At 43.4% G+C, this 24,523-nt stretch overlaps 1 protein-coding gene across 1 annotated transcript in view; it reads right to left on the bottom strand.

Annotated features, from left to right (window-relative positions):
- Positions 1-22,297, bottom strand: part of LOC115096659 (protein-glutamine gamma-glutamyltransferase E-like) — a 40,127-nt gene extending 17,830 nt beyond the window's left edge. Inside the window, exons 1-9 of the mRNA XM_029611610.1 lie at positions 22,182-22,297; positions 19,875-20,045; positions 18,804-19,046; positions 18,011-18,129; positions 15,517-15,645; positions 14,316-14,493; positions 11,961-12,093; positions 7,716-7,819; positions 170-412 (exon numbers count right to left, since the gene is read on the bottom strand). Coding sequence (XP_029467470.1) covers positions 170-412; positions 7,716-7,819; positions 11,961-12,093; positions 14,316-14,493; positions 15,517-15,645; positions 18,011-18,129; positions 18,804-19,046; positions 19,875-20,045; positions 22,182-22,188 — 1,327 coding nt within the window. The 5' untranslated portion in view covers positions 22,189-22,297. The remainder of the gene's footprint in view (positions 1-169; positions 413-7,715; positions 7,820-11,960; positions 12,094-14,315; positions 14,494-15,516; positions 15,646-18,010; positions 18,130-18,803; positions 19,047-19,874; positions 20,046-22,181) is intronic.
- Between the last annotated feature and the right edge of the window lie 2,226 nt (positions 22,298-24,523).

Below are 24,523 nucleotides of genomic sequence, written 5' to 3'. Positions count from 1 at the left end.
TATATAAAATAGCATGTACACAAATACAGGCTATTTTCATTTGTAGATGCTAATTTTCTGTACGTAACCCCTTTGAAAATGTACTCATTAGAGTAAACAACTAGGAAGAGTTTAAATAAAAATTAAACACAATATAGAACCTGTGCACACATATGCATGGGAAATTTACCTTCTGGATATTTATAATTTGCAGTAATGTCTTCCCGGATGTTCTGGCCCACAGCTTTGGTGCTGATGAATTTGCCAACCCTCGAGGTATCGCAGGCGATTCTTTTCTTTCTGCCGTCTTTGGAGCATATCCAGTTGACAACGTCTGCATTCACCTCAGCAAACACGAAGGGAGTGTCACATTTCAGGTGCACATCTCCTTCCTTAATGGCATTAACTGAGGTAGGACCACACTGACTAAGCCCTAATACAGCAGGACAAATAACAGAAGACATCAAGTTTGTTCTCAGTCTATCAAAATGCAGAAGGACGTAGGGGTAATGCTATGAATACTTTTGTATAATACTGGCATGATAAATCGTGGCCAGCCAGGCAAAATAGAATGGAATGTCATTTGGATCTTTCCTCTAACATCTCTAAGGGGGCAATCGTTGTATGCATTGGTGCAAACTACATGGGTACTTTTTGAGAGGGGGAATGACTGGGGTGACAGGTGGGAGAGAGACTTGATTGGAGCGGTAACTGATGGCTGATGAGAGAGAGGCAGCCTGGTCTGTGTGGGGTGACTGGTGAAAGGGTGAATGACTTGGGTCACTGTATGGGGGGTGACAGGTGGGAAAGAGACTGGTTGAAGTGGTAAGTGGTGACTGGTTAGAGAGAAGCAGCCTAGTGTATGTAGGGGGTGACTGGTGAGAGGGGGTGGTGACTGGGGTGACAGGAAGAAGAGTGATTGGTTGGGGTGGTGACTGATGAGAGAGAAGCAGCCTGGTGTGTGAGAGGAGGTGTGACTAGGGTGACTGTATGGGGTGATAGCTGGGAGAGAGATGCAGCCTGGGTGTATGGGGGTGGGATGACTTTATGGGGTGATAGATCACAATCAACATACACCATGATCCAACCAGCCTCTCTCCCACCTGTCACTCCATACAGTCAACCCGGTCACTTCCCCTGTCATCAGTCACCCCCCCCCCCCCCCCCCTTCAAACACAAAGACACACACCAGGGGAATTAAAAGCATGCATATCCCAAAATGCCAAGACCCCTTTTCTAAAATACAAAGGGATTGGCAAATTCAAAATATGCACTTGCATTACATGCTCTTGCTAACTAGATCTTGGTTCTATTATTACATCACTTGTTTGTTTACACTTGTTACCAGGCATTGGTCATTCTTTCATAACCACCACCTTGCAACCTTGGCAACACAAACAAGTAACAAAAGGGACAGCCAATGGGAATGCAGAAGCATACTTCCAGCTAATGAACTGCTCCCCGTATTGACACTTTTTAACATATCAGTAACATTTTCAGGTAGTGCATACTAACATCCAGTAAGCAAAACATGAAATCCCGTTAGTGTGCACTAACTCTGAAATTAGGGAAAGCTGAAATAAACACCCCCAATCCATTTAAAACTGAAATCAAACAGATAATGACCCAAAACAAAAGTGATACACACAAAAAAAAAAAGCACACCCTAGTTATTAACCAAAACAATCCACCAAATGTAATGTAAATGTACATTAGCTGTAATGCCCTGTTCTCTTAAACGAGGAAGTAAAAAAGCATACTCCAATGCATCAAAGGCACAAGAGCCAAAAGTACCAGAATAAACTTGGTGCCTTCTGTCAAAGCCACAACAAAACATGTCCCAGCTTGATAGAAGGAATTTCTCAAACTTGTGTATCATTTAATAATAGTTTATGAACTTTTCTTCTAGGGATTTTTCCAACTTTCCTTTGAAGCCAGTTATACTAGATGCTTTGACCTCATCCTCTGACAACAAAATCCACTCCATAGCTTGATTACACGCTGAATGAAAAAATATTTCTCCAATTTGTTTTAAAACTACTACCAATTAGTTTAATGGAATGTCTCCTCTTCCTTGCACTATTTGAAAATGTAAATAGCTGTTATCCCATTTTTCTATTCCACTCCACTCATGATTTTATAAACTGCTATCAAATCCCCTCTTGATCATCATCTTTTCTCAGGCTAAAGAGCGCTAATTTGTTTAGCTTTCCTGCATAAGGAAGATGTTCCAATCTCTTTATCATTTTAATTGCCCTTCTCTGTATTTTTTCTAATTCTGCTATACCCTTTTGAGATGGGGGTGACCAAAACTGCACACAACATTCAAGGTATGGTCGTATCATAGATCTATACCAAGGAATTACAATATTTTCAGTTTTGTTCTCCATTCCTTTTTTAATAATCCCTAATATTCTATTAGCTTTTTATGGCAGCCACCCCACACTAGGCTAAGGAAGTCAATATTAGGTATGTGCATTAGTTTCTCCATTCATTTCAATTGTTTCTGTGGTACATTCGTTTCTCACAAATGAATAGTAAGGACACAAACCAGATGGAATGCATGTATGCAGGTGGCTGACTACATACCATCTAGTTTGTGCACCTACTATTAATTCATGAGATACGCGCATACCACTGAAACGAATGAAATGAACAGAGTAACGAATGCTAGGTATGTGCATTCGTTTCATACGTTTCCCATTACATGTCAATTGGATGTGCATTCGTTTCATATGTTTCATACGTTTCATATTGCAAGCTTGTATAGGAAATGTATGAAACGAATGCACATCCCTAACGAATGCACATCCTTGAGGGTAGATTTTTAAAGACATGTGCATGATATAAAATCTGATTTTATATCGGCACACACATGTGCGCGTAGGTGGCACGTAAGGGGGGATTTTCTTAAAAAGCATGTAGTGATGCAATCAGGATGTCCCCAGTTCCCTCCCATCTGCTCCAATAAAGGAGTGGATTGGGAGGGAAGTTCCTTAACCCCCTACCTAACCTTCCTCCCTTTTTCCCTCTCCTCCCCGACCCCTAAACCTACCCTAACTATGCTAAATTTTTTTGTTTTTAAACTTACTTCACCTCATAGTTGAAGTAAGTTGCGCCGGCCGGCTCATCACAAAATGGTGCTGTCCCTGCCTACCATGCCCCACCCCTTTTTGCTCTGCCAGCACTTCTGCATGTACTGCAGATACGCGCATGGCCGGGCCATTTTGAAAATGTGCTCTGCACATGCTCAGCCCAACCACACACATATCTGCTGGAATGTTTGCAAGCCGGTGTTTTAAAATTGATCCGTTATACAATATATTGGCAACAGTGATTCCAAAATCCTATTTCTCGGTGGTATCTCGTAATACGGAACCCAGAATTGTGTACCTATAATTTGGATTATTTTTCTCTGTCTGCATCACTTTGCACTTATCTACAATAAATTTCATCTGCTATTTAAATGCCCAGTTTCCTAGTTTGCCAAGGTCCTTCTGCAAACCTGCAGTTCTTCAGTCTGCTTCTATTTAAACTACTTTGAATATTTTTGTGCCATCTGCAAATTACCGGTAAATCACTTCTCTTCTTGTTCCTTTTCCCATAAGTTAAATACCAGTTATATTAGAGTTGGGAGAACTTTTTTCTCACTGTTTTCTATCTTTTAACAAGTTACCAGTCCTCAGTAAGACTTAGCCTCCTATTCCATGATGTTTTATTTCCTGAGGAGCCTTTCATTAGGGACTTAACATAAGAATATAAGATTTGCCATACTGGGTCAGACCAAAGGTCCATCAAGCCCAGTATCCTATTCCAACAGTAACCAATCCAGGTCACAAGTACCTGGCAGGATCCCAAAAGGTTAATAGGCAGTGGATTTCCCCAAATCCACCTTCATAATGGTTTAGGGACTTTTCTTCCATTAACTTGTCCAACCCTTTTTTAAACACATCTACACTAACAGCTTTTACCATATCCTCTGGCAATGAATTCCAGAGTTTGATTATGCATTGAGTATAGAAATATTTTCTCCTATTTGTCTTAAATATATTACCTAGTATCTTCATTGTTTATCCCCCAGACTTTGTACTTTTTGAAAGAGTAAACAACCAATTTGCATTTACCTGTTCTACTCTATGCGTTTTTTTATAGACCTCTATAAAATTCCTGGGGGAATTTTGCGCAAAAAAATTTAAAATTATGCACACAAAAACTGAAAATTCTGCAAACTTTATATTGGTCAAAATAACACAATTTACATGACAATCTTTCAGTAATTACATTTTAAATTATTACAGAAAAAGGTTATCACTTAAAGTTTCAGAATTTTAAATATTTTGAGCAGAATTTCCCTAGAAATTCACTGTAAGAGTGTCCTTTCCACATACACACACATCCCCTCATACAGGGCCCTCTCTCTTGCATACACACCCATACAAGCTCCCTTTCTCTCTCATACATACATCGTCATACAGACTACCTATGTCTCTCTCTCACGCAGCCCTTCACACAGGCTCTGGCTCACACATACACAATCCCTTCACACAGGCTAGCATCCTCACTTACACACGACCCCTTTTTCATACACATCAGCTCCCAATCTCTCAAACACATACACACTCTTTCACAATCTCCTCATATAGGCTCCCTCTCTCAAGCATCCCCCCACCTACCCTCTCTTACCTCCCATGCTCTCTCTCACACCCTCCTGCTCTGTCACCCTCCCCTCATATAGGCTCCCTCTCTGAAACCCACACTCAAGCATCCCCCCACTCCCCCTTTTACCAACCAAGCTGTCTCTCACTCTCCCCCACACGCCCTCTCCTCATATAGGCTCCCTCTCTGAAACCCACACTCAAGCATCCCCCCACTCCCCCTCTTACTAACCAAGCTGTCTCCCACCCTCCCCCACACCCTCTCCTCTCTCACACAACATTCTCTCTCACCAGCATCCCCTCCCCTCATATAGGCTCCCTCTCTCTGAAACCCACACTCAAGCATCCCCCATCCACCCTCTCTTATCTCCCATGCTCTCTCTCACACCCCCCTGCTCTCTCTCACCCTCCACACACCCCCTCTTACCAACCATGCTCTGTCACCCTCCCCTCTCTCACACACACATTCTCTCTCACTGGCATCCCCCCCCCCATGCTCTCTCTCATACCCTCCTGCTCTCTCTCACCCTCCCCACCCCCCCTCTTACCAACCATGCTCTGTCACCCTCCCCTCTCTCACACACACATTCCTACTCACCAGCATCCCCCCTCCCCTCCCTGACACACATTCTCTGTCACCGGCATGCCACGGGATGTGTTCCGTTCGTGACGAAGGCCCGGCACGCTATTTGCACCAAAAAGGGAAGGCCCTCGTGTGCCGCAAACGGCACACCAGGCCTTCATCTTTGCCGCGAACGGAGCATGTGTGGCATGCTGGGGTCTCCTCTGCTATTTTCTGCACAGAATTTGGCAGTTCTGCGCAGATGGGGAATTCTACGCAAATTCTGCATTCTGCAGTAGCGCAGAATTCCCCCAGGAGTACTCTCTTCTAAGCCATCTTTTCTCCAACTGAAGAGCCCTATCCTCTTTAGCCTTTCCTCATAGAGGAATCATTCTACCCCTTTTATCATTTTGGTCGCCCTTCCCTGTACCTTTTCTAATTCTGCTATATCTTTTTTGAGATGCAGTGACCAGAATTCCACACAATACTCAAGGTATACTCACACCCTCCCCCGCGACACCTGCAAAGGTGGCTCAGGCCCCCGCCCCCCAGAAAAAGACACGTTGAAAACACGTGGTGATATCCCACCCTCCTTCTCAAACCCCTCCCCTAGGTCTTAAAGCACTCACCTACACCAAGCAACTCCCCTTCCTTTCCAATAACTCCCCAGCACCCCTACCCCTCCCCTAATTAAAATGTGAAAAAATCCTTGGTGTTTGGTGATGGCCACTACCCCTATCAGAAAAGAAAACCTCTGATGCTGTAGGGGGGACAACCCAACCCCCCCCCCCCCCCACACACACACACACACACACACACACACATATACCACTTCTGGTCCCCACTACCTCTTCAAAGGCTAATTGGTGTGTATAGTGGGGGCCCAGAGAAGCCCCTATCTCTAGGCCTAATCAGCACCATTTTCCAAAATATTGACCTGACTTTGTCCCTAACACAAAATAGGATCAAAGTCCAGGGACCAGACTTTTCCATGTGCAAAGGTCGGTCCCTGAACTTTAACCCTATCACATGATGGGGTGAAGTCAGGTTGATGCCATTTGGGAAAATGGCATCAACAGGGCCTGGAACTAGGAGGCATGCCAGCCCCCACTATACACCAACTCGCATTTGAAGAGGTAGGGGGGCCAGGGATGGAGTGAGGTGGTCAGGTTGACCCCCTCACCACCAAGGTCTTGTTTTTTCTGGTAGGGATGTGAGGGAGTGGCTTGGGTAGACCGCTAAAGCCCAGGGATTTTTTCTGATGTTGACCAGAAGGAAAGGGGGAGTGTCTGGAGCTGCTGCAGTGGGGTGGGGGGAGGGTTTGGAAGGGAAGGAGAATTGCTTTGGGGGAGGTTGATTTAAAGACAAAAGGGAGAGGTTTGGGAAGGGGCAGGGCAGGGCATCTCTGCATGGTTTCACTGTTTTTTATTTGTTTTTTGTGGCTCTGCGCCACTTCAGAAGGCAGTAGAGGGCTAAAGTCTCAAAAGACCTCCCAGGGGACATATGCCACTTCGGGGGGATGGGGGGGGGGGGGGGGGAAGAATTTAGGGTTTTGGAAACTTTAATGCAATGGAGGCCCTGGTCCGAGGTGAACCGTCATTGTCTGAGTAGGCCCTGTTTTGTCGTGTGATTTTTTTTTGTTATATGTTTCTTCCACAATCAAAAATTGAATGGCACAACTGCTGCAATAATTTGTCAGCAGCGGAAAAATATCACAGAGACGCCACGATATTTAGCCACTCCCATGATAAAATATCTCATCTTAGTAAATCAGATGAGTTTAAAAACCAGAAACATTGGATCAGTATTTTCTGAAAAACAAGCCCCCAGAATAATCCCCAGTGCTTTAAAAAAAAAAAAAAAAAAAAAAAAAGCACCATTTTTTTTCTATAGGAAACTGTTAGAATGCAGACCACTTCTCAATTCCAAAAGCTTCCTGGAACCCTTCCTCTTCCAAAGCAACACAAGAATAGACAAAGAAAAGGAAAAATAATCGAAGCAACTGGTAAAGGATGACACAAAATGGCACTTTCAAAGTCCCCCCCCCCCCCAATCCATACACACTCCCAGTCCTCCCCCCCCCCCCCCCCTGCACACCCCTATGTAAATTTTCAGGCCATGGTTTGATTTCTTTCTTTTCTGTAATACTTTTATTCTGGTATAAGCTACAGAGCCGTAGCCACTGAGGTCTGGCCAGAAATGTTACAGATTGTCACCGTTAAGGAGGCGCAGAACCGGCCCCACTTGTTCTACAGATTCATAACCCCAGTGGGGTTCTCAGGGTTTTAGGCATCCACCCAAGCCCAGAGGGCCTGCTACCATCTGTTGGCTGAATCCAGGCCCAGAAGCTCATCTAGACTCTTAAGAAATCCCTGTCGCTGCCACAGCCATAAGCTCTAAGCCCAGAAACTCACTCCTGCGCAAAGAGGTCATCACACAGGCCTAATCGCACAATATACAAACTAAATTCTGGTTTCCTAAGCGCTCACAAAGCGCGGGATGCACATGTTCTGCGTTACCTTCACTTGGTTCTTGGGGTGTTGCATCCAAAACCTGCCACCCCTTGTACTGAGATCCTAAGTCTTTCCGGACAAACCAGCCTTCATTCCAGACATGAAAATTCCTGTAAGAGATTAATGTAAATGTAGCAATGAGGTTACGGTTACCAGACGCCCAGTATTTCCAGGATGGTATTATCCTTCACCTCACTATTTACTGTCCCTGACAAAAAAGCTCCAAGCCCAATGGAGACTTCAAGCTGCTAACAGTGCAGGCTTAACATAAAATTGTCAACGGACTCCATTTTTTTCAGAACAGATTGATTCAGTCCTGACATGTATATATGAACTTTTAGTTCTGATTACCTTAAGAAAAATCATGCCTACAAATCTATGAATGTAATGAGGTAAAACCAGGTCTGGCTAAATCTATCCTGAAAAAAATGGAATCCGTTGGCAATCTGAACTTCTTGTGGTTTCTGGTAACTGCAGCAGGACAGCTTTTCAGTACGATAACCTGCAACACTTAAATGATGGCAAAGGAGATGCGGGGATCCTCTGAGCTATTCCACTATATTTCTTAATAGGGATGTGCATTTGTTTTAAATGAATGTGACAAATGAGGCCATTTTCAGTTTATTATGTATTTATTTATTTATTTAAAGGTTTTATATTATGCATGAAATGAAACCGAAAACAGCCTCCGATGAAAATACCCTAAAATTTTCTGATGTATTCATGTAATTAAAAAAAAAAAAATAGACAACTTGGTCCTGTCACTGAGGCCTAGGCCCTACACCAGGGTCCAACCTAAGGCCTAGGTCCAGATTTGACACTGGAGCCCAGCTCGAGGCTGGGTCAAATTGCTAAGGTTTGGGCCTAGGCTCAGGCCCAAAGCCAGGTCGCGTCACCAAGGCCCAGGCAGGCCCAGGCCCAAAGCAAGGGTCCAGCCTGAGGCTGGGTCCCACCTAGGCCTGATACTGGGTCCTGGCCTGCTGCCATGTTAGGTCACCAAGGCCCATGCCCAGAACTGTTAGAATCCTGTTTTGATTTAGTATGTTAATCTTAAAGAAAGAAAGGTATTGTGGGTGCCATTTTGGCATTTGTTCAAATATACTTGTTTGTTTTGTTTTTAGTAAATTAAGAAGAAACTGACAGCAGTGAAGCTGTATAAATATTTTAAGTAGTTTAGACTGTAAAGTTTAATTTAATTTTGCTTAGAAAAATGTTTCCTTTTTTTTTTTTTTTAATCTCCCATATGAAATGTATGGCTTCATTTGTGTTGATTTGTATTGAATGTAAAACTTTCTAGGGAAATGTAGGGTTTTTTGTTTTTTTTTTTGTTTATGTAAATTAGTTGCAAAATTTGTTTGAAGTCCCTGTGGATTAATAAGCTTATTAGGCAGCATGATGCATTTGTTATCTGTTAGGCAATGTAGGAGTTTCTGTAAGGTTTAAATCACTCGGGAAATAAAAGAGGTAACTTTCAAAATAACACGTATGCACGCGTGTGCGTATTTTCTGGCGGGTGCACATGGATGCACCGATATAACTTGTGCTCGATTATGCGCGCATGTTATAAAATCGGCTAACCACGCGTACATGCGCATACAATTTTATATCGACACGCATGTGCACGTGAAAGTAATCTTGAGCGCGTAAGTGGGGAGGATTTTAGTAGATGCACGTGGCGACGCCTTAGTCCTATTTCCCAGTTCCCTCTCAATTCACCCCAGAAAAAGAGAGGATTTCCTAAACCCCCTGCCTAACTAGCCTCCCTTTTACCCTACTAACCCTGACCCTTAAAAACCTGCTAACTCTTTTTTATTTAATTTTCCTACTTACACGCAGCCCATAGCAGAAGCAAGTAACGCGGCTGCGGGATCCCAGTGTCCAGTAGTGCATGTAACTGCATGGTGCACTCCCATCCCGCCCCTTTTTTGACAAAACTTTATTATCCGCATACTGGGAGATACACACATGGCCGCAGGCCTTTTAAAATCCACGAGGCCTGTACATAAATCAAGTCATGCGTGTATCTCCCGATTTTGCTGTGCATAACGCTTTTAAAATCTGCCTCTAAGGGGGTAATATTAGTCATTGGCTGGATTGCAAAGTTAGCCAGATAAGCTTATCTGGCTAATTGTGGAGAGATATTTAGTCAGCAGCCACCCTACTGAATATAGCCAGTTATCAAATAGCCAGATAAATTTATCTGTCTAACTTTAGGATTGCTGGTGGCACAACCAGAGTTAAACAGATAAGCTAGCCAATTAACTTTGAATTGGAATTAACCAGATAACTTATCTGACTAACTCAACTCTGTCCTAGAATTCCCCTATGTTATCCAACTAAATTTTAGTGAGGTTTTATAAAAAATATATTCAAATAAATTGTTAATTTGTAAATTCATCTAACTTGATATGTAAAATAAAGTTTTAGATAACTAAGGCCTGGATTTTCCATTCTCGCACAGAATAGTGAATCCCGCGGTAACCGGGGGGTGGGCCTGTGAAAGCCGGCAGTGATCGCACCACCACGGTGTTATCGCTGCCGGCTTTTGCACCCAATAGCACCACCGTGAAAGGTGGTGCTATTGGGCGCGCTACTGGCGGCGATAACGTGGCTTACCTTATCGCCGCCAGCGAAGACACCATGGAGTCCGCCCCGACGCCGCCCTGACTCCTCCCCGTCCAGACCCGACTCCGCCCCCGGCAAGCTATCGCACGCGAAAAATCCCTTTTCGCGTGCGATAGGCTTAGAAAATGACCCCCTAAGTTGGTGCCTTTTATTCTTCTCCCACCCTTCTTTCATGGAACTTGAAGATAAAAACTTTGCAGAAGCAAAACTACTCTGTTCCTTAAATGAATAAAAAATTGTTATATACTATATGTTGTGTCACTGATCTTTAAAACACTTTGGGATTTTTTTTTTTTTAAATGTGCGTGTGGATCCCAGTGCGCGCACATGGACGCAGCTATTTTATAGCATGCACATGTTATAAAATAAGATTCCTGCGCGAACATGCGCGCCGGATTTTAATATCCACATGTGCGGGTGGGTGGCCTATTCCGCACGCAGTGGGCAGGTAATTTTTAATTTATGCGTGGCAATGCGATTTCCATTTTTCACAGTACCCTAACCTATCCTTCCTCCCTGACCCCTAAACTACCCCTACCTATCCCCAATTTTTTTATTTGTCTACTTACTGCTCCTCTGGAGCAGAAGTATCTTCCGTGCCCTGGCAGCCAGCGTGCACGTCCCCAGGACAATGTCTAATGGCGCTGCCCCTCGCGTGGCCGGGCCCTTTAGAAAATGCATGCAGTGCATGTAGGGCCCGGCCAGGTGCATAACCCTTGAATTGTATACAAGTGGGCCTTTTAAAATTGGCCCGATAGCATTTCCTGCATATTTACTGTGAAAAAAATAACTTGATTCAACTATTTTTTAACAGAACTGTATCAAAAATTCATTTTGTCTTTTACTAAGGAATTATTTCGTTTAAACTGCAGTATACAATCTTATGTACAGTTACATTTTTAATTTAAAGAAAAAAGCTGCAATAGTGGTTTTCAGGCATTAGTGAATTGTTTTGAATTCTTATTGTTTTTTTCTCTGTCTGTCTTATGTAATTTTCTAGTGTTACTGTTTATTTGTGAATATGTCCTTAACCTTTTTCCTTCAAAAAAAACACAAAACTAAGAACCAGAAGAATTGAAGCTTTATAGACAAAAATCAGTAAATTGTGGTAAACCTGAGATAAATGAGTTGAGGACAAAAGAAGTACAGAAAAGACATTTAGGGTAAGATATTAAAAAGATAGGCAGAAGGAGGGATTAAACATAATTTACATTAACGGCTAGGAAGAGATATTGACAAATTATTGTTGTAATGAAGAGTTTATTTTTTGTAAAGGAGTAGTGGTTTTTCCTTAAATATTGAAAATGGATTTGCGAGTGTTTGGGTTTTTTTTTTCAGAACATGATGATTATTAGCTAAAGGTCACTTAGAATATGAAAGTGATACCTTTTTGCATATAGCAGTGTACTGTATAAATATTCTGTTTTTCAGTCACTTTTAGTACCAGTGATACAGTTTCTCATAGCGTAAAAAAGTTAAAAAATAATAATAATAAATGTGATTGGCTAAAGTTTTAACTTAGACACTTATAACTAATTTTTTATTGTTTGGATGGTTGATTTTGTTAGTGGTTAAGCAGTACGTAAACTGTACTTTCTTTGCTGAATGGTTACTCTTAATATTTACCATATGCTGTCAGGTGAGGACTGTGGAGATCCATAAACATCAAAATATTTGTCAATAGCTAGGTTTACATTTGTGTCATGAGCAGAATCAAAGTTTGTGACTGTCCGAGCTGGAATCCCCAAGCACCTGAGGACTGAGATACAATAAAGAAAGCATATATTTCTGATTTTATTTCTAAAGCCAGATAAAACTTTACCCAAGCTTATGCATATACATACAAGCTGACACACTACGTTGTGCTAAATTGGGAAGGTGAGTGCTTCCAACCTTCCACATTTAGCTAAAATGAGCTTTGCAAGCCAATATACTAAGGTAATAGATGCAGAGTGCAGCTGTGCTAAACTAAGGATGATCTCCACCAACCCAACACTAACCAGTCCTATAACTTTGAGCCAGTTAGCATGGGACTTTTCTGCTCCGCCCCCTTCTCGCTCTCCCCATTCCCCCTGCCACCCCTCCCTTCTCCATGAGAAGAATCGAGAACCCCAAAAAGCCCACCATCTCCGGGTACCCTGCACACATGAGGAGGAGAGCAGCTAATTTGCCTCCTCCCAGTTCGCTGTCCATAATTGATCTTTGCCATGTTGCACTTTGACCTGCAAGCGTGTGTCTAAATGCAAAGAAACCGTTTGTAAATGGGAATGCGAACGAGCAGGCCTTGCTGGCCTTGGAGAGGGTATGGCAAAGGCGGTTACTGGTGGTAGGGCCTTTGATTCTGGGGGACCAAAAAGGGTTGTTTTGTCCGAGGTGGGGAATGGTTCTTCATCTCAGGGGGTTGCCCAGAAGGAAGGGTGTTTGGGGGGGAGGGCACCACGAGGGGGATGTGAGATTGCAGGAGAAGGTGATTATGGGGGGGGGCAGCCAGGAACCTATATCCCCACATTATCCTTGTTCCCCTCCTCCTCCTCCCATCATTTAAAGCTAGCGTGTTTATGCTGGCATACGGGGTTGTCATACTAGCATTTAGCTACTCCTCAATTCATGGTAAACATAGCAGACATTAGTAAATAGTGCAGTGATGGTTAACTAGCTCATTACCCTCTATTTACATATTTAGCATAAATGCATGCCCACGCTAGGATTTAGCATTGCCACAATCCAGCAGTTTAGCACAGATTTTCATGTATTTTTTTCTATAATGAGAAAAGCTTTATGGATCAGCGTGCCGGCCGGCCGGTCACTGGCAGGCTGAGATGTTTTTAAGCCAGGTTATTTGAATTCTCTGTACTCTGCATGGATTGTTTCCTTGTTTGAGGAATGCATTTTTTTATTTATTGTGATTTGCGTGTTTTGTAGTTTCTGTAGAGGAAGCTTTTTATACCATACCACGGTTGGAGTGTTTTTTGATCAGGCGTTGATTAAATTTTAAAAAGCCAAGGCATGGCTATTCACCCAGGCTTTTCCGCAGCTGGCTCATGAGACATATTAAAGTTTTTGCCACACTTGATCCTTATACCATACAATGGCACTCACAGTTAACTACATCGAACCGTGTTATACCTATCAAAGTCTTCATTTCTGTAATCTGCTTTGACACCAAAACTGGCAAGACGCAGAATAGCAAATGTTTAAGTCATTAATTAATTAGGTACATTTTCTCCCATGTTAAACCATGTGGGGTAGATTTTCAAAGGCTACGTGTGTAACATACACGTGTAACCCGAGAAAATCTGCCCCTGTGCGCGCCAAGCCTATTTTGCATAGGCTCAGCGGCGCCCACAAGCCCCGGGACGCGCGTATGTCCCGGAGCTTCAAAAAAGGGGTGGGAAGGGGCGGGTCTGGGGGCGGTCGGGGGTGTTCCTGAGTCCTCCGGCATAGCGGCTGTGCCATGAGCAGGCGTAACTCGCCGAAATAAGTGGGGAGGGATTTAGGTAGGGCTGGGGGGTGGGTTAGATAGGGGAAGGGAGGGAAAGGTGAGGGAGGGAGGCAAAAGAAATTCCCTCCGAGGCCGCTTTGATTTCGGAGCGGCCTTGGAGGGAACGGGGAAAGCCATCGGGACGCCCCTAGGACTCGGCACGCGCAAGGTGCACAAGTGTGCACCCCCTTGCGTGCGCCGACCCTGGATTTTTTAACATGCGCACAGCAGCGCACCCGTTATAAAATAGGGTGTACATTTGTGCGCACCAGGTAGCGTGCACAAATGTACCCCACACGCGTAATATTTAAAATCGGCCCCTTACTAGTGCATAGTAGGCCCATCAGTGTACACATGTGCTAATGGGTAATGGTGTCCTGTTACAAGTACTTCAGACAGTACAACTGTTAAGTTTTTTTGTTTTTTTTTTCTTAACCAACCATTCCAGACAGAGAGAAAAAGCACTACTTTTAACTAGCACTTTTGCCAGGAGAACCTACCTGTGCACAGCACTCCTCCAAAGACCCAGCACTGTCCATATTTTACACTCTGAAAATTATTGTTGTACCACTGACGCAGGATAGCAACACTGCCATTCCAATAATTTGGACGCTGCCCGTTGGAGTATGGCTCTTTCCATTTTCCCCATAGCACCCCGTCCTCATTATTGCAGTTAACCTGAAAAACATCTCCATCAGCGCCCCAGACATGTGCATTAAAGCAAGAAAGTCAACTGCCTTCATATTGTATTACAGTGCATCTCATGATGAAACACAAATCCCACTTAGTGCCTTGGTAGAAAGCGACCAAAGAATTCAGTGGCTAAAGGCCTCTGAACAATTGTGAATTTTATGCACGGGGGGGTGACATTGTTACATCACTGACTGGTCTCGAGGAAGGATACACTAACGTCCTTGACATACTCTCAGGCCTTCTATTTAATTCGATTGGAAGTGATTTACTTCCAAAGCGTGCACAAATTTCCAAAAATAGCAGGCGGCAGAAGTAATTTGGACCAGCAGGCACCATGTTCCAAATATTAGGATAAAGGCTTTTGTTTCTGTTAATTTCTTTTCATTTCAGAATGCAGGTTTTTTCGGGATTTGGTTTCTTTAATGTTTGTTTTGGTTCCTTTTGTTTGGTGAATCAGAATAAAATATTGCACGCTTCTTAAATCCAAAAAAAACCCCATAAAAACAAGGAACGTCCCATCCTTCTCCTCCACCTGCCCACCCCTCTCGCACTGTTGCTCCTTTACCTTCTCCGCAGATCTCTTGAGGATGAAAGGGGCAGATCGACCCCCAGCACCTCCTGCCCCACCGGCTCTAGTTAAAAAATGGTGCCAGCCTCAAGGCCGCCCAGCGCTAAATTGTTTTATGGACATTTATTTATTTATTTATTTCTCGGTTTTTCTATACTGCACATACAGCAAGCTGACCAGGGCGGATTACAACATATTACATAAACAGCATAAAAATACATCACATTTTTAAAAATCTGTAAAATATCTCAACATAAAAAAACCCCCACTTATCACTGCTAATTAATAGCTGGAAACAGCCATGCCTTCACCTTCTTCATAAAAAAAACCCCACATAATTTGCCTCTAGCCTAATGTTTAATGATGCTGAATCGCAGATCACAGACTGAAAATCAACCAACACTGTTTTAGTCTAGGTCACTAATACAAAGAGAACTCACCACAGCACTGCACACCCTGCTCACGTATATGGGATCATTTCTGGAGGAAATATCCTTGGTTCTGTCTCTTTTGTAGTTTACACTCCGATCAAGAATCGCAAGGCAGGTTGTTAGAACGTTTTCATCGAACTGTAATGCACAAGGAAAAAGACACTGATCTGTACAGAAAATACATGGAAACATGACAGCATGAAAGTCAGAAACCCGAGTACTGCAATGTTGAGACAGTAACCTATGTGATGCTTGTAAACAATGATTAAACAAAGGTCCAATGACCATACAGGAGGCCTGGTCTCCAATCACAAAGCCTGCTCTTCAGAGGCTAGCAAGAGCTGGAATGCCGTGGACTCAGCAATCACAGTCTCTCTAGGGGGTCAAAGGTTATCCCAGCAATCACAAAATGGTGTCACCTGCTGGTCAAGAACAGGATGTGCACATACAAGGTCAGAGGGCAGCCATATCTGTGACTCCCAGCCAGCCAGATTTTCAGGATATACCCAATGAATATGCATGAGATAACATTTGCATACTATGGAGGCAGGGCATGCAAGCTTATCTCATGCACATTCCTTGTGGATATCCTGAAAACCTGACTGACTAGGGGTCCTCCAGGACAGGTTTGGGAACCACTGCCCTAGCCAGCAAGTCAGTGACATAGGGTTCAGAAGAAATATGCCTGAGCCATCAATAAACTGTGGCTCGGTGCCTTTGGCCTTGGCAAGAGAGAGACTAGATGGGTCCAAACAGAAGCCCTACTCCTCTGTTTCCCTGTAGGGCCCTTTTAGGCAAGTCCTGCTACCACATCTGTCTTCCTCAGTACAAGATATGGCCCCGCAAGGACAGAATGAATTTGTGCCCCAGGTTTCAGAAAGGGAGGATGGGGGGAAAGGAGCGAGTTGACATGGAAAACAGAAAGAAATGAGCAAGATGATGGTAGGTAGGGAGCAAGGAGAAGCAGCATCTATAAGGACAACCAAAATGAAAAACAGAGCCAAGGAAATGCAGTCTGTCTAAGAGCAGGGCCGGCGTGTCCCAAAAGGCAAATGAGGCGGTCGCCTAGGGCGCCAGCCATTAGGGGGAGGCAAAGAGCAACCATGTGGGGTCCCAAGCAGAGCCCATCCCACTTACAGCTGAGAGGAGTAGAGACTCAGTGGGCCGTGAGTGGAGCCTATCCCGCTCGCGGCCGAGATGAGTAAAGACTCAGCAGGCAACGACAGAGACTCAGCGGACTGCGAGCAACACCCATCCTGCTTGTGGCCAAAAGTGTGCGTGAGTGTGTGTGTGTGTGTGTGTGAGAGGGATTGTGTGTGTATGAGAGAGCAATGGTCTTAGTGAGAGAGAGAGGGAGGGAGCCTGTGTAAGGGTGCGTGTGTGAATGAGACAAGGAACCTAAGTGTGTTTAAGAGAGGGGGGCCTGTCTGAGTGAATGAGGTCGGGGCCGGAACAGGGGGGGGGAGGGGCGCAAGGCAGAAGGTTTGCCTAGGGTGCCTAATACCCTTGCACCGGCCCTGTCTAAGAGAAAGATCATAGAAGCACAGCAGAGACCATGAACAAGGTAATGATAAAAAAAAAAAAAAAAAAGCAAAGCTAGAAAGAAAATATAGTTTCAATGTAGGTAGTGATACAGAGGGAGGTGAGGAAAAGAGAGAGAGAATATGCTGTGAGATGAAAGTAGAGGGACCCATTTTGCTGTTGAGGACGGGTCTTCTATGTAATTGCTGTAGCACTGTGACAAGAGTGCCAGTGCACTGCCTGAGCACTGGAGGGAAAGGATTATAAAAATGGGAGAAAACCCTGGGATAAAATGAGTAGTTTAATAATAAAATTCTGATATTTGCTTCGTGACTCACTATGTAACATAAAGCTTTCTAAGCGTGGCCTGGTGAGCCCACTGTCAGTCAGCTTTGCAGGAGATCCACAACAAATATACATCAGGTAAATCTGCACATATCCAGTTTTATCTCAAGGAAATTCATTGTAGATCACCTGAAAACCTGACTGGCTGGGTGATCACCAGAACAGGTTTGGGAAAATCCTTCCGCTTTCAGTCCTGCTGAGGGCTACATTCATATAATAACAGGAATTCCACCACCTCCAACAGTTAAGGTTCTGCTACTTGTCCCTCACTGATGCTAATCTATTTTCTGCTGGCCACATCTCAAGGTCCTTTTTTGTGAAAATTTCTACCCTGCCATACAGTGTTTTATATTTGGAGGATATACATAAGCACTTGCTTACCTCTTGAGAACCCTGAAAATGCTTATGTATAAAACTATTAAAATGCTGCATTTATCCTACAGTGTTTAATGGCTCTCCTTATAAAATAAAGGACCGCAGAATAAGACTAATTAATTGTGGATCATACAGTGAGATCAATGCTCCAACTCTCATTGTCAGGTCATAATATTTAAACACTAATCACAAATTATAAACATTGGTATGCTCCACCTCTAGTAGGAATGCCTGAAATGGCCTGTTTTAGTTTTCTGTTTACCTGTCCATAGCTCCAGCCAGAGCCTCGGATATAATCTTTTGTTCCATTGTAGATTATTCCAAAGTCATTCAAGACATACTCCTGTCGATGGGCATTATCAGCCATGTAAACTTCATCACCTGAAAAACAAACACACGCCCACACACACACGCACATGCCAGGTTAGTCATGTATTTAATGAATCTGGAATGCTTTTAAGAATAATTGATTCCATACACTGCTGGTATTATGATGGATGCAAATGAATGAACAACAGTACAGATGTTTGCCCTAATAAAATCCGTCCTCTCCTGTTCTGGATCTACAGATCTTTCTGCTCTAACCAGGAAGTAACTAAAGAGGTTTTGCCATTTGCCAGGCCAAAAATTACAATGTAAATAACTTTTTGAAAGCCATTTTGGGGTTTTGTTTTGGCCAAATGTATATAGAGTTTTGCATGGGACCCTAGAAGAGGGTTTAGAATAATATCCAGCTATTTAAATAGCAGCTCTCCTTTGGCTAGCTGTATTGGAGGGTTGTTCGGGCTGCATGGCCAGTATGACAGAGATAAAAACTGTACGACAAACTTTACATTTTATTACTAAAGTTGACGTCTCACATATTTAACAGTGAAAGCAGAAAGCAGCACTGCACTGCAAGAGAAGCAATGCCTCCATGGCTGATAGTCAGCAGTCACATCATACAAGAAACGTTTCTTAAATGCAGTAAATAGTCTTCTCACTACAAAAACAGGTGTATCTGCTCTGAAGAGTTTTAAGTATTCAATCAATATGTCATTTAGTTTCTGATGTACCTGGAGTCCAAGGGTTAAAGAGCAAAATAATATCTGCCAGGCTGTGGGAGGTAACTGAGCACATGGAGGCGATCTGGAAGCTTATCTTGTAATGGCCAATTATAGCATTAACTGGGCTAGTAAGATCAATCTTCAGAGATCTGGAGGAAGGCACTAGCGACACGGCACTCCAGGAGCCCTTGTTCCTAGTGCGGGAAAGAGGAAACACAGTCTTTGTCTTCATGGCTTCCGAAGGGCTTGGTCCTTTGAAAGATAATAAGAAGGAATTAAAAATGGAATTAATTATGCAATTACCTATCTGTAAGGGCAGTATAAAGGAGAGATAAGCGTAATAGGGATTAATATGTCTGCGAGGTGAGTGTGATAGGGATTACCTAGAACTGTGGGTAGTGCGAGATACTAATTTTTAGAAATAATGGAGATGACCTGTCTGTGAGGTATGCAAGTGATGCAAATTTGCTGTCTGCAAGGTGTATGTGTGATGGGGATTATCTGTCTGCAAAGTATGCAAGTGATGTGAATGACCTGCCTTTACTCTGTAAAGTGAGAGTTGTCAAGATTACATGTTTGTGAGAGGAGTGTGATGGACATTATATATATCTATGATGTGAGAGTGGTCAAGATTACCCCTCTGTGAGATGAGATTGATAGAGATTACCTGTATGTGAGGTGAGTTTGATGGACATTACATATCTTTGAGGTGAGAGTGATTGAGTTTACCCCTCTGTGAGGTTAGAATGGTCAAGATTACCTGTCAGTGAGGTGAGTGTGGTGGAGATTACCTGTCTTTGAGATGAGAGTGGTCAAGATTACATCTCTGTGTAATAGAGATTTCCTGTCTGTGAAGTGAGACTGATGGATATTACATATCCATGAGGTGAGAGTGGTTGAGATTACCTCTCTGTAAAATGAGAGTGATCAAGATAACCTGTCTGTGAAGTAAGAGTGGTCAAGTTTACCTGTTTGTGAGGTGAGAGTGGTCAAGATTAACTCTTTGTGTTATAGAGATTACCTGTCTATGAGATGAGTTCATGGACATTTCATATCTATGAGATGAGTGGTCGAGATTACCTGTCTGTGCAGTAAATGTGATTTTCTCTCCCGATATGGATCTGTCAAAGTCTATGATAATGCTGAAGGGCTGGCCTCTCCTCACTATCAGGGCTTTGCTGATGTACCTGTCTGTGTGGTGAGCTCTCTTGTTTAATGATGCTTGTAAATTTATACCAGTTGGTTTGGGATCTGTAAAATAAGAGATATTAATCTAAGAAAAATCCTTCTACATTAAGCATCAGGAAATGAAAAAATTACAAGGCCATAAGAACTACCATCCTGAGAGAACCCTAATGTTCCAATGAGAATAGCATCCTGTCTTTGACAGTGATCAGTCTGGGTCATTTGGAAGAACCTGGCAGATCCTAACAGGAAGTCCATTCCCTATTGCTCACTCCCAGAAGTATGAATTAGAGAGTGAGGCGCCCGGCCCTCGGAGAGTCGGGACGGGTCTCCTCACCTGTGAGGGCAGGAAGCCTGTACCAGCGTTCTCCTCTGCTGCCACATCCCCGTGCGGTTTGCCACCGTTGTGGCCTGCTCACGATGCTCCCGACACCGCCAATGCCGGAGTGATCCCCGGCCCCCTAGACCCGCGCGCGCCTGGGCTAGATTTAAATGGCCAACAGCGGGAAAGTTCCCCACGGCCCGGGATGATGACATCAGGCAAGGCAGGTATAAATACCCTGCCTTGCCACTTCCTCTTTGCCTCGGCAACACTTCGTCTCTGCTTGTCTGCTGACCTCGGCCTGGCCTCCATCTTGTGTAGCCTGCCATCTGAGAGACCCTCGCCTAAGTCCTCCAGGCCCAGGCGCCCAAAGGCTCAACCCATGGGGAACATGGGCTGGTATAGGTGAAGGTCCTATTGGGTTCTTTCTCCCGGAACCGCCTCCCGACAACGAGGACCACCAGGGGCCTCCCCTTGGTGGTGGCAACAACCTCGTCTTAGCTCAAGGGTCCACCTTCCTTACATAGAGACAGCCAAGTCTATTGAACAATCATTTTTTAAGGGCTGTCCTCCAGAAACTTATTCCATCATACATTTTTTAAACTCAACTGTGCTATTAGCCTTGACTAGGGATATGCACGCAAATAAATGTTGTGTTTTATTCATTTTGTTTGGTAGTGGTGGGGAGTTTCAGGTATGGCCTTCTTTAATAACATTAAATTGAGAAAAAGCAATGCAAAAGGAAACACCTCCCAACTCCTTCCCACAGCCCCCTCATTCCTCTGGTCCCTGCTTACCCCTCCTGCAGGGCTCTCCTAAGCAGAAGGAGGCAAGAACAAGCACTCAGAGCTGGTGCCATGTTGTTTCACCATCGCAAAGCCTGCCAGCACCGGCGGAGCAGGAGCAACTGGGACTCGTTCCTGCCCCTTTCTCTCGAGGAAACCCCTGCAGACGGCATTAGTAAGGATGGGGGGGGGAGGAGGCTGCAGCGGGGTTGTCGGGTCGGGTGTGGCAGTAAATGGTGTGCACTATTTGCTAGCACACACTATTTAGCAAACTAAAAGATATTTTTGGAATGAGTTCTATTTCTGCTTTGGTTGCAATGAGCCCAAACCAAAAATCGACTCATGCATCAAATTATGCTCATTCGGATAGTACAAATGTGCATCCCTGGCCCTGGCTACTTTCTCCGGCCACAAAATCCACAACCCAGCTGTTTGCTGACTAGATATGAATTTACTTCTCAGTGTTAGAAAACACTATAGATGCATTTCAGTATGGACTCTGCTTTTGACGTAGTGCTTTATTATTGCATTGGCAGCCGTATGGTGTTAGCCACAGCCGGAAACAGTTTGCTTCAGCTGCAGCTATTTATGCAGTGTCATAAATTCCAATCTTTACATTCAATGCCTGTTTTTTGTTTTTTTTTAATTATTAAATACATTTCATTCCAGTCATGTCCATTCAACAAACACTGTTTTTCTTTCATTTTATCCCTAGCACAAAAAGAAAAACTTTGTCTATAAATGATATGGGTTTTGCATCCTCTTTAGGGAAGGCCGTATCTAAAAAAAATCACATTAATAGGGACAAAATTGAAAAAACTTAACTTTGACTCAATTCTTTTCTTTTCACATCATTATATTTCTCCTTTTGTAATTTGTTTCAGCATGTTTATTTGTTATTTTTGTTTACTAAACTTTCCTTGCAGTACAGCAAATATACCAGCAGTTACATTACATTTTAACAGGAATTATTATATTTCATAATATTTATTTTATAAACTTATTTTATTAAACTTTATTTTCATATTGAACCCATTACAATTAATGTATAGAAGCAGTGCCTGTAAATATATAACAGTAATAGGATGAACTTACTCCACATGATTGCACGTCCTTCTCTCTCTCTCTCTCGCTGGTTCTTCTCTCTTCTCAGCTGCTCAGAATGCACAGTTAGAACAAGGACATGTCCAATATTTATTACTCACACTTGAGGCTTTATTTCTTATGCAGATGAGAAGGGCGGAGAATTTATTTTTGTTGGAGGGGGGGAGTTTACCCCACCTTCCTGGTTGATTTAGGTCTCATGAGTGGCCGGGAGCAGCACAGTAACCCTGCCCCTGATGTCCAACTCTTCCGTATCACTCATTTGAGAGGAAATATCACAGCTGGCTGGGGTTAGTCATCCATCCTCTCCACTACGAGCCTTTAGCCCCACTGTTGTCCTGGGCTGAAGACTTCGTTCTGCTGTGTGTCATACCCCATCCTGGCACAAAGTCCAGGGCTGACCCAAAGAATATGAATTTGAGCATTGATTTAAAAAAAAAAAAAAAAAAAAAAGACATAGCAATTTTCAAACAGGCCAGCTAGTTTAGAATTTACTGAATATTTTCAAAGGAAACTTCTGAGCATAAGTCTGATTTGAAAATATTCGGGTAATTGGCCAAACATAGGGGTAATTTTCAAAAGGATTTATATATGTAAATTGCATTTCTGCAGGTAAAACCTATTGACAATTCAATGGCATATACTGTAGCAATTTTCAAAAGTCCACTGGCATGGGTAAAGTGCATTCACAGGTGTAAAACCCATTTTTACACCTGTAAATGCTTTTGAAAATCAGGCCCTAGGCATGCATACTACATGCCACCTGATCTTTGGAAGATGTAACTATTAAGAAGTAATTTGCATGCAGGGAGGAGAAATGTCAAACAAATGCGCGTGGCGGCATACATGCATGCATATGGCTGCACATAGTCTTACCATAATATTTTATAGCCACCACGTACCATATATGTGTGTTTTATAAAATACACGTGTTTACCCCTCCACAAATGTGCATATGTAGGCTAACACCCAAATACTTGCAATGCACTGAAAGTGCATGTTTCAATACATTAATGAGTGTACCTTTTCTACTATTTTAAAAATATAAGCGGGTATATTTTACATGCAAAAATAAAGACTGAGTTACTCATGTATAATTGTATATTGGGATTTACACACGTAAATCGGCCAATTTAACATGGACAAGTCAAGAAAACTACAAGTTTTACCAATTAATGCACTAGTTCTCCAGATCTTCCTGGTTCTTTAGCCTTACCTGACCCCAGTTTACCCAGATCTCCCACCCGGCCAATAATACATAATAAACACATTTAAGGCCCGATTTTAAAGGGCCATGCATGTAAAAACTGGGGGTTATGTCTGTGGCCAGGCCTTGCGAGTGCTGCACGCATTTTAGAATGGAACTGGTCATGTGCATAACTCCTGTTATGTGCAGAAGTGCCGGGCCCTGCAAAAGGGGTGGACCAGGCGGTGTGGTCTGGGCAGGGAGCAGTGGGGAATGGTGGGGCAGGACGGGGTTGGCTAATGGCACTGTCCCGGGGAAGCGCGCGCTGGCAGCCAGCCGGCGTATGGAGTTTACTTCTGCTCCCAAGGAGCAGTAAGTATGAAAATTAAAAAAAAGAGGATAGGTAGGGTTAGTTTAGGGGTCGGGGAGGAGAGGAGAAAAGGGAGGAAGGGAAGGGCTAAAGGAAAGTTCCCTCCCAGTCTGCTCCTTAATTGGAGTGGACTGGGAAGGAACTGGGCAAAGGCCGGATCGCGTCACTGCACGTACTTTCGAAAATTCCACCCCTACGCGTGTGAGTCGTGGGCCGCCCACACATGCGCACACGGATGTTAAAATCCGGCGTGCAGACATTGAATTTAAACATGCGCACACTGACACACGCTTCTTATAAAATGATTGCATCCTTGTGCGTGCGCACATGGACGCGTGCGCGCTCGTTTTTAAGTCAACCTTTGCATATTCCTTTACGCCAGATAATGAACAGGTGTAAAATTACGTAAGTTGGAAAATGTTCATGCATGTCTTTTAAAATGGAGACATATGCGCGCCTTGGCCCTGACCCAGGATCCCTCTTTTTTACAAACGTACATGTGTGTATGAAAGTGAATATGTGTGCATTATTTTCCACTTTTATAAAATACAGAATATGCGAGCAGAGACTACTTACATGCGTATGTGCTAATTTTTACGTGCATACGTTTTTGAAAATTCATCTGATACTTCTTTCAAATAGAAAACTATTTATGTAAATCCCAATCCGACTCTGCTCCCTGGAACAACTCCTTGCAGTTCCTGGAAAAGCACGTGTGAAACCAGGTTTTGTGCACAGTTTTACATGAACTGGGTGCAGGGCTTTCTGAGTACAGAC

This window comes from Rhinatrema bivittatum, chromosome 8 (assembly GCF_901001135.1).
Source record: "Rhinatrema bivittatum chromosome 8, aRhiBiv1.1, whole genome shotgun sequence".
Lineage (NCBI taxonomy): Eukaryota > Metazoa > Chordata > Amphibia > Gymnophiona > Rhinatrematidae > Rhinatrema > Rhinatrema bivittatum.
Note: the sequence above shows the minus strand (reverse complement) of the source record. Positions and strands in the feature narration are given on the sequence as shown.